Below are 12,977 nucleotides of genomic sequence, written 5' to 3'. Positions count from 1 at the left end.
CACCCACTTCATTACACTTGGAATCATGATTGTTTCTCCAAACACAAATGCTCTTTGGCTGCAGCATGCCAGAGTTGGTGGGTGGGTGGATGGGTAGGAAGAACACAATCCAGGCACTACCAGAGCCCTTTCAAAGGGGACAAAAGGACAGGGAGGCATGGCTAGAAATAAGGGAGCAGAGCAGCATCAAGAGGGCTCAAGAGAGAAGTATGGATGCAGTTCCTCTTACACAGGAGCAACAACCTGGCCAGCAGCCTTTGCTCACCCCTCCCATAGCTGCAGCAGCATTGCTCACAGGCAGAGGGGTCCAGCTCCATGCTGGCTTACCTGCAGTGTACTGGGGCCATCCATCACACAGGAGTGGGAAGAAAAGGACGGAGCTGTCATGGGGTGGAAGGGGAAGGACCAGCCATGCAAGGGCATGAACAAGAGTTTAAGCAAAGATGCAAACTGTTCAAATGCTGAGGAATGGTATGCTTTTTTAAGGGATCCATATCACCAGGTAACTTGCTAAAATTGTGTGTGGACTTGTTTTTTTTCCTTTTTTCCCAGTGAAAAATCATGTCAACACAGAATATCCCTCTTCCCAAATGTTTGGTTTTATTTTTTTTTTTTTTTTTTTTTTGCAAAAGGTACTGAATAATTTGAGTCAATGTTCCTGAGTTGCTGAGGCCTGGCTCATGAACAAACTAAATGCCTGAGTCTCCACAGGCAGCAGGGTACCCAAATACAGCACCCATTTGCCATGTGTGAGTTTCAGAATTGCACAGGGCTGGCCATGCAGGATATGCATGATATTGATGTTACAAAAAGCCATTTCATTAAGTTACACAGATGAGGAATTTGTGGGGCATGAAACTGTTTCGGGTAGAGTGCAGATTCCCATGCTAAGTTCCAAAATTGAAACTTCACTGGCAGCAGGAGGGAAGCCAGAAAGGCTGTGAATTTTGCTTTCCTGACACACATCAAACTGTAGCAACCATCTGGATTTGAATGAGCATCAGACTGGACTACAGCAAGAGAAATCAGTAGTTACAGCATCAAGGCTGAAAAGGAAAGCAGGCTGAGTGGATGTGGGTACAGGATGTTCATCTTTCTGGGGGATTTGAGGCCAATCAACCAAGGCTTCAGCATCTCACGTGGAACTCATAAATATCCCCCTAAGGTCTGGCCAAATGTTATTCTGTTCAGCCAAACCTCATTTTCTGGGAATAAACAAGGTCCTGAAAAAAAGCAAGCTGCATTTTTATCATTCTTTTGGAGTTTTCTTTTTCTCTTAGGCCAAACCTGAACTATGAAAATATCAAGTGCTTATTTCCCACTGCAGACTCTTCCTCTGCAGGCTGAAAATGTAATGTTTTTTATGTGATTTCATCTTGTAACTCAAAAAGATACTTGCTGCTTGCAGGCAGATCTAATGAACATCCCATGCTTATGTTCTTCCTCCAGATTTTTACATGTAAACCATGTTCTCCCTGGCTCCTACTCCCACAGAGAATAGCAATATTCCTTAAACCGCATCCCAATACCTCCCAGATTTCTGGAACATGTGTGTCCCATTTCAGTTCTAGGTTTAGTGCACCTGAAACTGAGTCAAGTTTATTTATTGTTGACTGAGCAAGATGGGGACACCCACTAAACTGAATGTCATTTCTTCCTCTGTAATCTGATAATCCCGAAGGGTCATACAATTCAATCCTGGAGACTCAGGGAGTGTTCTAGGTCTTAGATGGTCAAAACTACTTCAGTTTTGGCAAGATGTTCAGGTTAAGCAAATTCTGTTTCCCCAAGTGATAAAAAATCTACCTGTTAACAGAGACAGATACAAGTACCCACTGAAATGGTTGTGCAGGTCCTTGCACTGAGTTAATACTATGAGAAATGGGAAATTCAAAACTTTGCTATGGTTGTCTGCCAGTGCCCTTGCAGCTCTGCACCTTCTGTACATTGCTCCATCAGAAGTATATTAAAAGCTACCCTGAAATTCAGGTTCTTGTGAATAAAAAAAAAGAGATAGCAGAGTATAATCCCATGAGAATATCTTGGACTAAATTGCTCTGTCAAGCTTACTTCTCTGTGTTAAAGCCTTCTTTGTAGAGTTTATTTGTGTCATGGGAGTTGCTTTGCTGCTCATGTGGAGTTCACACTGAAGGATCTGCTAAGGGCTGATGCCATGGCCTAGTTAAGAAGAAGACTCACAATTGTTGTAGAATTACAATGTTCTACACTCATTCTGGAAACCGAATATAAGCTTTTTTTTTACTGTAGATGTTGTCTCATCCACAATGTGGGCAGCAGGATGCAAAATCCTGCAGTGTAGCAGCATTCTCCTGCTCAGGTTCCTCAGTTGCTTAGCCAGCACTCTCATTAGACAAAGGAGTCCTTGATCCAGGGAATTTGGTTGCTTCATCTTTAGACTTAAATCCTCCTCTATCCCTGCAGCATCACAGGTAATAGTGCCAAGCTGTTAAACAATGACACAGCAACACCTCAGCTCTATGACTTCTTTTATTTTCCAGATCTTGTTACCTACTTGATGTTCAGGTCTTCTCCTCACCAACCTCCCTCTGTCAAATATGAAGCGCGAGTTATCACTAACCAATTCACTCATCAGAGAAGACCTGCAATGTGCCAGAAATGTGCCAATTTCTTCAATCAAGAAATGGTGAGATGTCAAAATACCTGAGGAAACACCTCAGCCTTGATTTCTGATCTTTCTTTGATGAGTTCTTTTGCCACCTACCTGGTGGGCAATTAGGGAGGACCATGTCTGCAGACAAATGACCCCCAAAGTCTGATTCATCAGACAGGTGGCACAGAAACATGGTCACATCTATGGCACCACTGGCTGAGAACTGCATAACATCGGCTAAAGGCTTCTTGAGCAACATCACTCATGTACTTTTCATAGTAACAATGAAAAATGTCCCCAAAAATGTTTCAAGTGGAGAAACAAAGTTGTGTCAGCTAGTCCTGTAGCTCAACAGCAAGAGAAAGCTTTCTGCTCAATTACCTGAAGGGTCACCTATTGAGGGTCAAGAAAATCCTAAATGCAAGGCAGTAAATAGAACACAGGAAAACTTCTTGGTTTTCGTGTTTCTGATCCTCTTGCAAAGGCAGAACCTGATCTCCTGATGCCTTTTGATCCTGCCCTGGAGTCCTCCACTCACCAGCCACACCAGTGCTCTTGCTGGGCAAAATAGGACCTCCTTTAAGAACATGATTTCAGCAGGGCTCCCGGACCCCTTGTTGTTACACAGTGCATATAACTTAACAGGTGGGAGACTTAAAATGTCTTATCTGTGAGTGACAGCAGGCAAAATATGAGAGAGGCAGGCAGAGATGGAGGGAGTAAAGAAATCACCGTGCTGTGTATTGACAGGGCTCTGTGTGCGTGCTATGAAAGTGCTAACCTTGCACATTTCTCTGTTTGGCTCAGTACCCATGAGGAGGTGAAGGCTGGGTTATTACCAGAGGCAATTGCATAACCATGCCACGTATTTTCTGCTTCACTAGAAGTGACTAGCTCTAGGCCCCACTGGTTCCACTTTTTGTCTCTCCTGTCAAGGCAACATGTGTCTGCACTCACTCAGTGACCTGGGGTCTGTGCCATGATAAAGCTCATGTGACAAGTCCTGTGCACTGAGTGCGGGATGCACAGCTGGCTCTATCCTCACTGCTTAAGCAAGTTCTTGTCCTGTTCCCTTATGTACAGAGCAGGGTATCCCAAAACAGGAGGGAAGTGCAGTGGTATAATGCAGCCAAAGCAGGCTCTGTAGCAGGACACTGTGTACAAAGGGGTCCTGATAAATGGCATGACCTCCATCTGCATCACAGCATTACGACTCATACCCCTTTCCCTGACCTGAAAAGCCAAACACGACCAGCCATTCTCTGCTTTCCTGTAGCATCCTTTATCTCAAAAACCCAGACAAACACTATCAGCTGAATCCCAGCTTCCCCCTGCATGGGGGGAAGATCCGTGTCTTCAAGCATCAAATGACGTTTGGCTTAGCTGTGACATAGAGAAGGGCCTGGACTTATCCGATGTTACCCAGCAAGGCAGTAACTGAGCTAAGTGTAAAGCCCTTCCCTCCCGCTTCAGATGAGCCAGCAGGTTCTGTGCCGAAGGCCCCAACAGTGCCAGGCCAGCTCCCCTCCCAGCATGGCTGGAGGAGCGAGCCTCCCTGCACAGCCACCACAACAAGCTGGTGTTGGAAGTACAGCGTGGTCCATCCAGCAGACGACACGGACACAGACTTCTGCTGCCTTCTTCTAGAAAAGCCGTTCAGAGGGCAGTGACTTGGGGTTTCACTTTTCTGTAGCTAAAATGAACATCAAATCTAGATAAAAACAATCTTTGAAACACCCAGGCCATGTAAGTACTGTCTTTTTCCCTACTGGTGCTCTCACTCATGGCCTCAAGCCATGAAGCTTGGGTAGTCTCTGGGGATGGCTATACCATGGCAACTCTGTGCACCTCTTTAGTTGCTTCATCACCCTCTGGGGGAAGCATTTTTTCCTTCTGTCTGCTTGGCATTGCTCTGTATGCCACTGTGCCCCTCCGAAGAGCCTGGCTCCAGCTTCGTTCCACCTGCCTTGAATATCAACAGCTGAAGTACCTTCACGAGATGCCTGTATTAATGTGAGGGGAGAGGGAGTCCAGGCAATAAAATCACAGCTAAAGCTAAACACAAAGTCTAAATGCATTACAAAATGTGTTTTTATATGGTAAAGTTGTATCTGAAGAGTCATATGACTCAAAAAGAGTATAGTTAATTGTGTCAAGTGCTGTTTTCAGATACATTTGTAAATGTTTTGGCTTTTTCTCTCCCGTTCCTTGGCAACAGTCTGAGTAATACAAATGTATAAATTAAAATAGGTTTTAGTTTTTATTACACCAGGAATTATCTTAATTTCTCTGTAATATCCAATATCCAATGTATCTGTGAACATACGAACAGCCAGTTTATTTTGTATGCATTTTAAAATTATTAGGTAACATTCACCCATTACTTTTAGTAGATTTAACAGTAGGATTCTAACAACCGATCATCTTCTGTGTGTACCATTCATTTTAAGTTTCAGACAGACACACTACAGATTTCTCATGCTGGAAGCTTAACAGCCTCGGCTGCAGCATTTTTTGCAACATACAGCATACGTTTCTTTTAAGGCAAGACAAAGTTTATATGTTTATATGAAGTTTATGTGATTAAGTTTAAGAACTTAAGAACCTTAAACTTAAACTTCACAAACTTATATATGTCTGTTATAATATAGCTGGGAAAGCTGAATATACCCTACTTTGTATAGGGCTTACCCTACAGATGGCTAGCCTTGCATCAGATATAGCTATAGGACTATTTATAAATTCCAGCTACCAATTTAGCTTGCAATTTAATCTCTGAAGTGCATTAAAATAAGGGCAATTCATTGATGCCTTTGCCATGCCTCAATTTACTCATTTGTTCACATGACACCCCAGCAATATGTTATATTTGGCAGCTCAGCTCTTTGTGACTGGGAAAGACAGTTAATCTGCCACCAGGTTCTTTGTCTCTGGTTAAGATCTTCAACAGGCTACTAAAGTGGATAATCTGTATTTACTCTGCTATTTTTAGTTTAATTTGAAGTTTACATTTTGTTGAGTATCTTTCTTTATCTGCATGTTGCAAGTTGCAAAACATTCATATTGTCTGAGGTTTTGTGATAGATGACCTTCTCTTCACTATGGCCTGTGAAATATTCTGTCACCCTACTTATCTGTCTGCGTGTTGCTGCTACTCCTATTGATTTATACAAATACTTTTTCTCGTAATGCTTTTTTGTCATTTGAAATAAATTGCACTGAAATTCTTTGCTTTAGATACACCGGCTAGGAAAACTAATATAATTACTTAGGTTTCCTTTAGAATAAAAATACTGATTTCATTTTTTTCAGCCTTTAGCTGAGCACCTAACGTGTTAGCCAGAGTTGTAAATCTCAGTTTTACAGTAATTGTTTTCTCACCAGTCTCCATGCAAAGCTGATGTAGGTACTGAAAAGAGATGTTCTTTTTCCTACAGCATCTAGTTTCTACTAGGGGTTCTTGTGTGAAAGTCCAAAGACCACCTTAGGCACAATACCACTGTTACAAAGAACTGTTTCCTCAGCTTTTTTCTTTTAACACATGCCTCTTACTGGAAGTCAAAGGTTGAAGTTAAATTTATTGTTTTGGTTTGGCTTTAAGAGCTGAACATTGTGTTACAGTCCTTGAAAAGGCAGAACAGGGACATAGTAAGTAACAGGTGTCTTTCTTGAGATTATTTACCTTTGGTGACAATGGTTTCAAAATTGCTTAAGATTGCAGACAAGGATTCCTGTAGACAAAAGTGTTGGGATAGTATTAAGGGTATTACAACCACCACAGACACCTTTTCTTCCTGCAGTTGCAGAGGCTGGTGAGCCACTGTTACTGGACAATTGGTTGTCATCTACAAGCGCGAACTGTAGAAACTGAAAAGAAGTCAGAGGAAAATAGGCCAGATTTGGGTAAGGTAATTAATATTGCACACTGAATATTTTATTTTCATGGGAAAATACGTTTTCTATAGCGGTCCTAACCTTGGAGGTATAGGACACTTGACATTTTTCTATCACTTTTGCTAGGCAATGCAGAGAAGACTGTAAGGCTTATAGGAAATTTCAGAATAAGGTTTGGTGTGACTGGAATTTATCAATATTTATGGTGGCCTGTATTAGCTTATTAATTGCACTTTTTGTGCCCGTCAGTGCAGCTCAAAATAGTAAAATTTAAAGTGCTGGTGGAAAGGAACCTGTGAAGGGAATACTGTGGAGAATTAAATGCTCCAGAAAATAATAAAATAAAATAAAATAGTCATAATGGTGCAGCCAAAGTAGAAGTGCTTCCATGGCTTCCATTTCTTATTGACCTGGTGTCTTGCTCCATTTCAACATGATAGTACCTGGAAAGGAAATCCGATGCGTCAGCATATACGACTTACCAATCACTGTAACCTTTCTGAGGTTTATCTACAAGTAAGGTAATTTCTCAAGTGTTCCTTGGAGCAAAATAAAGTTTTAGAGTAATTTCATGGTTTCACAGTTTCAATTTAGAATTGGAAATAAAGAAGTTTCAAAAATCTTCTGTGAAATAGCTGAAAGATATGCTGCCTTTAAAAGTGAGAGTAAATGTATGTAACCATTCACTTTCAAGGAAGATGAATCAAAATTAATTGTTGTCTTTTACTATAGAAATCCACTATGCTTGGAGGGTTATAAGAAATTTGATATAGGCATTTTGGCTATATCAACCATTTATTGTGATGTGGCTTAATTGGAATTCTTTGTGATTAACAGATACGATGTTTCACTTAGGTTTTGTAGCAGCTTAATATGATTAAGCTTAAAGGACTAGTCCCTGAAGATAGTAGATAAACACAGATTGCCTGTTAATCTGTCAGGTACACACTGACCTCAGACACATATGAAGTATTATCATAAGAGGAAATCTCTTTCCTGTGGTTAAAATCATGACTGTTAATTCACCGAAGCCATCACCGTGTATGGCAAAGATGTTGCATGCCCTTTTCAGCACTGCTACATTTTATTAGTCCAGCTAGTCTTGTTGGAAGAAGTAGCCAGTTTTTCAGACACACAATCCCTCCTTCAGGTCTGAAAAAGCACCCAGAAGCTTTCAAACTAAGTACAAGTTCAGACCAATTGTTCTGAGCTTTGTGAGGGAGGAACCAGCTGAAGCACCAGCTGACTGCCCAAACTAAAGGGCAGTTAGTGCTTGTGGTGCAAAGTGGACATGAGTGAGTTAGAGAGCTAAGTGGTTCCTGGGGGATGGAGAAGCAGGTATTTTACACCCCATGGATGGTAAATAGCTTAGGGGAAGGAAGTAGATGATAGTGAATAGGATCTCCACAGAATCACTGGTTTTGGCGACCCTGTAGATCTATTATTTCAGTTTTCCATGCTCATCCTTAAAATGTATTTTTCATGTGTCCATTCGGGTTACTTTTTGGTTTCAGTTTACAGCAGCCTGAATGACAACAGGCAACTTGGGATGAGTTGCCCAGGGCACCATTGCTTTGAAAACTGCTATTTTCCATGAGTTATTTAGGGGAGAAGTCGAAGATGGGAGTGAGAGGATAGACGATAGGAGGCACTTCTGGAGAAAGGTCTGTTTATTACTTCATAGTTACACAATCACTTTTTTATCAGTATTTCCATCTCTAACTGATAATCTTCTTAATCTTTTGGTTTGTGTGAATACGTGTTCATTCCTTCCCCATATGACATTGATATAACACTTCCCCCCAGCCGACACTGCCTGCCTCCCGACTGTTTTCGTAACTTCTGTGTTTTATAAATGATGTTAAATTTTATTCCACAAGAGCCTGTGCCTGATTTTCGAACACCATCCTGAAAATTCCTTTTATACCTGGATACCTCTCCTGGGCCTCCGCACTGCTCTTCCTTGTGTTTTTTTCCAGCTACTACATCAGAGTCAAGGCACACTGTATAGTTAACATTCACTCTTAACATTCACCCTTTTTCAAAGCTTACTCCTCAGACAAAGATCATATAGGGCTGCTTGTGCTGTTGTGATCTAATAAGATCCCTTGCACAGAGGAAAGAACCTCATCTATTAATACGGCTTCACAGAGATGGTTTATGTTTAAGCTTTTTTCTCTTCACAAGCATCATGAATCTCTATAGTGTTACTGAGTCCTTTTGCTGCACAGGCACTGGAGGGCATGCTGACAGCCCTACAGCTGCAATTCTGCAGTTTTTGGGGGCTGCTGCAGATCAGCCACCTAGTTAGGGCTCTCAGGGAGTCCTCATAGTTTGGACTGAGTATTTCTGCTCAATGACATGCTGGAATTTAGCAAACTTCTTTTCTCACCAGATTGCACTTCTGGGTAAGATGCTACAAGCAGGTGTTTGCAGAAGACCCAAGTCAAGTGAACAGTGCTGTTTGTGAGTGACTTCTGTTACAAACAAGACTCACAGCAGCACAGATCTGAATCTGGCAAAGGGAAGGAGGAGCCACCTGGAACACCTGAGACATCTGCACTCCTGGTAACACCAAATAAAGGAAGATGATCACCATGCTGGGGAAGCAAGGATGTCTTCCAGCAACATGGTGTAACATTCGTGCATATTCACAGTGGAAGCAGAACTTACTTCCATATCTAGACTAGCACCCCACCCCATTTTGGGTTATATTCCTGACAGATTGCCTAACCCATAGCAACTTTATTAACAACTCTGTCAGCAAACTACTGCAGTATTCTGTTAACATAACATGGTCAGTGTTTCTCTGTGTGTGTTTCATTTTGTTCTGAAAATACTTATAAACCTGGCTTTGGGCTTCAAAAGATCACAGTACCCCATATTAGAGTGCTGTGGTTGGATGATCTACCCAAAGGGAATATTACCTTATGTTGAACACAGTTAATTTCAAAGAATCATAGAAGAGTTTGGGTCAGAAAGGACCTTAAGATCAACCAGTTCTGACCCCTTGCCATAGGAAGGAGTACCCCTTCCACTAGACCAGCTAGCTCCAAGCCCCATCCAATCCGGTCTTAAACACTGCCAGGGATGGGGCAGCCACAACTTCTCTGAGTAATCTGTGCCAGCGCCTCACCACCCTCACAGGGAAGAGCTTCTCCCTAACATCTAATATAAAGCTACCCTACGAGAAGGTAGATTGTGTATTATGCTGCCTTGAGATGAGCAAAGCTCCCCCCAACACTGTGGATTTTGGTGGGTTAAAGGAAGCAGGGTTTGAATCATTCAAAGATTTCTCATATAAGCAGTATCCAATAAATACCCTTCCCCCACTTGGAAAGTCTCTGGGCAAATACTGTCCCTCTGTTCCAGCTCCTCCTTGTTGCTGCCTCTCCCCACTTCCGGATGGGCCCTGGCCCCCAGCCCTTATCTCCTCCAGCCCCTGGGCTGTTTGCAGAAAGCAGTTATAAAAAGGCTGACGGAGCAGAGAGCAGAGCAGAATTACAAGGTGCAGGAAAACAGCAGCACCAGATCAGACAGTGTATCTGCTTGACTCACCACAACCTGCTCTGCACCATGGGGAAGAATGGGCTGCTCAGCAAACCAAACATCTTCCTCCTTCTCCTCTTCTTCTTTCCTGGAAACAGCTCTCCTACCACAGAACCGTAAGCAACACATGTGCAAGGGTTGGGAAGGGTGGTCTTAGTGCAGCTTTTCCCTTCAGTTTTCTTCCTTTCTGTCAAACAGCGGTGCCAGTTTCTTCCATTGCTGCCTGGCATACCACTACCAGCCAAGTCCTGGGCTTCCTAAACAGGGAGCTCTGCCAGTGCTCCCCACTCCCACACTGCAAACCCCTGCTTCTTCAGCCCTGGGACATGTACACCTATCCCCTCCCCAGCTTTGCCAGTGCTCACACTCCTACCCTGTAGCTGCCTGCTAGTCCAGCTCTGGCTCCTCACAGCATCTTTTCCTGAGTATATTCTTGCCTAGAAACCTTTGTGGACATGATGTTAGAATCCATGTACTGACCTTCCCTGCAGTATCCTTATTTCAATCCCTGGGCTGTTTCTCCCTGTTCTCTTGTTGCTTTCAAGCCAGTTTGCTCCCCTTTCTCCTGCTTCTTTCAAGCCAGTTTGTTTCCCTTGGCAGCATCAGATGTACTTGCTCCCAAAAGAGGATGTGTGACCTAGATTCTCCTCTTCCGGCATGGAGCCTGGCACTGGCAGCCTCCCCTGGGTCATCCACCCCAGGGCTCAGCAGACCAGCAGCATGGCTGCAGCGCCTGCTCTGCTCAGGAGAGGGGAAGCCTGGGGAGGCACAGGCTGGCTGGAGTCTGGCCTCCCCATTCAGACTCTCCTACCACAGAGGGTTGCTCTGAAGCCTGTAGTCTGGACAGGAGCAGCCTCCCTCCTCAGACCCTGGCTGCTGTCACATATTGTGCCTCCTGCTGCATTGTGCTGGCAGAAGCGCAGCTCTCACCACCACCGTTGCAGCTCTTGTAATGCTTGCTACAGGGATTTCATGCCCACAAGCATCACTTCAGTAGGGCTAGCAGCTGTAGCAGGAGGTGCAGCACTACTGCTGCTGCTTGCTGTGTGGTCAGAGGTGATGTAGTGACCAACTCAGGCTGAAGGACCTTTCACTCACACTGTACCATCAGCCCCTCACTCATCTGCCCTGTCTGGGTTCTGGAACAGGTCAGCCATCAAAGTCTGCTTTGAGGTCAGGCAGAAGTCTCTGGTGTCCCTACAGTGATCTGATGCAATTAATTAATGATTAATTATTTTATTCATACCTGCCCAAGATCAAAGGGAAAGGGAATGAATTTGCTCAGACCCCTCCTCCTATGAGCAACATGCTGGTCTTTGTCCCTGACCTGAGCCCCATTTTGGGAGGGGAGAAGGAAGAAAGGTGAAAGGAAGAGGTGAGGAAGAGAGGGGTGTAGTTGGGATCCACAGAATGAAGACAGGAGCCCCATAGGGAGGCAGTGGAGTCTGAGCAGTCAATTTCTAGGTAGTATGGGGGTAGTGGTTCTGTTGTAAGTGCCGCAGGGTAGATCAGATGTTGCATACAGTACAGAAGGGGAGCCAGCCTTGAACTGAGACAAAATGAGGCTTCCAACTGAGACTTGCTTACTGTTCTCTGCACAAGTAGGAGTTTGCTTCTTCAAGGAGCAATAGTCGCTGCTATTTCTGTCTCAGATGTGCCTGGCTGCACAGGAGACAGTTAAGTCTCAGACTACATACTAGAAAAACTTATTCACCAAGTTAGGCCAGCACTGGAACAGGTGACACAAGAAAAATGGTGGAAATTCTATCTCTTGAGCCCTTTGCAATGGTCCTGTTCAGGAGACAAGCTGGGCTTGAGACACCCAGAGGTGCCTTGCAAGCAAGAAATTGCATGATTCTATAAGATACTGACAGCAAGATGATCTTTTTTTCTTGCTCCTGGTCTGTGCTGGAAGGATTCAACAGGAGGTATCATTCCTGTGTTCTGGTACGTGGCTGTGCATGCAAGTCATTTTACTATGCAGTGGACATTCCTGGGAATACACTGCATACGGTCAGAAAGGCAGTGTCATGATAGCACTTGAATTGGCATGTATGGATTTGAATTGGTGGAGCTGATGAATTCAATGCCTTCTTTGGCTGGGTGCTTGTTCTAGAAGGTTGCTGAGAGTCAATATACAGACATTAGTCCATCTTCAGCTAGAGTATTACCTTCTCTATATAGACAAACTCATCATTTTTGCCTCAGGCATTTTCTCTGGGTCACCTACTGTTTCTTGATGCTTGATTCTGACAGAGTCACTGCCTCTGTTGTCAGAACAGTTGGTTGCATGTAGGGAGGCTGCCGAGGTCTCTTTTGGCAGCTCAGATGCTTTTTTGTCCTGGAATGTCTATATGTGGACTTTGTGAGCCTAGTTATTTAAAGCTCTCATGTAACTTTAATTCATCTATCTCTTTTCACCAACACATCCCAAAACAGCTAAAGGGAGGTCTATAAACAGCATGGTTAATATCCGTGTTTTCAAATGCAGGGAAGCCTGTGTAGGGAGAAGCTCTGTGCATTGGCCAAAATTTCAGCAGAACAGTGAACAGGAAGAGGAATGAGGCCAAGCTCCCCACAAACTAGGTCACGCTGTCCCTTCGGCAGATGGGGCATTACAGTCAAGTTGCCAGTGCCACTGACAGAGGGTAGGGAAATCAGATTAGGGGAAGCAGTCACAGGGTGAAGATGTGGTGAAAAGGCTGTGGAGGAAGAGGAGCACTAGAGCAGAGAGTCGCAAGCTCTAAGTCACTCCTGGCGTGGCTGAAGCTACCTCATTTCACTGCTTCTGCAACAGCATGACCAGAGTTGCATCTGGCTTCTCACCACACTTTATCCTGTTGCTTGGTGATGAGGGAAACAGAGGTTCTGCCTGGGCCCCAGTGCTTCCACAATAGCATTA

General features: G+C 43.8%; 1 protein-coding gene and 1 long non-coding RNA gene across 3 annotated transcripts in view; one reads left to right on the top strand and one right to left on the bottom strand.

Moving 5' to 3' along the window:
* Positions 1 to 6,121: 6,121 nt before the first annotated feature.
* On the bottom strand, positions 6,122 to 10,190 carry LOC133216543 (uncharacterized). Its single transcript, XR_009726665.1, has 3 exons — positions 10,085 to 10,190; positions 6,937 to 6,969; positions 6,122 to 6,363 (listed from the first exon to the last, which is right to left on the bottom strand). It is a non-coding gene; the product is annotated as an uncharacterized LOC133216543 (long non-coding RNA).
* LOC133216442 (alpha-2-macroglobulin-like) overlaps positions 9,917 to 12,977 on the top strand; it is a 41,215-nt gene continuing 38,154 nt past the window's right edge. For both annotated transcript variants that reach the window (XM_061361143.1, XM_061361132.1), the window contains exon 1: positions 9,917 to 10,191. In XM_061361143.1, the coding sequence (XP_061217127.1) occupies positions 9,932 to 10,191 (260 nt within the window). In that variant the 5' untranslated portion in view covers positions 9,917 to 9,931. The remainder of the gene's footprint in view (positions 10,192 to 12,977) is intronic.

The sequence above is a fragment of the Neopsephotus bourkii genome, unplaced genomic scaffold (assembly GCF_033783945.1).
Source record: "Neopsephotus bourkii isolate Nb327-2 ecotype Australia unplaced genomic scaffold, CSIRO-AGI_Nbou_v1 NB_107, whole genome shotgun sequence".
Taxonomy (NCBI): Eukaryota; Metazoa; Chordata; class Aves; order Psittaciformes; family Psittacidae; genus Neopsephotus; species Neopsephotus bourkii.
This window is presented reverse-complemented; position numbering and strand designations above follow the sequence as displayed.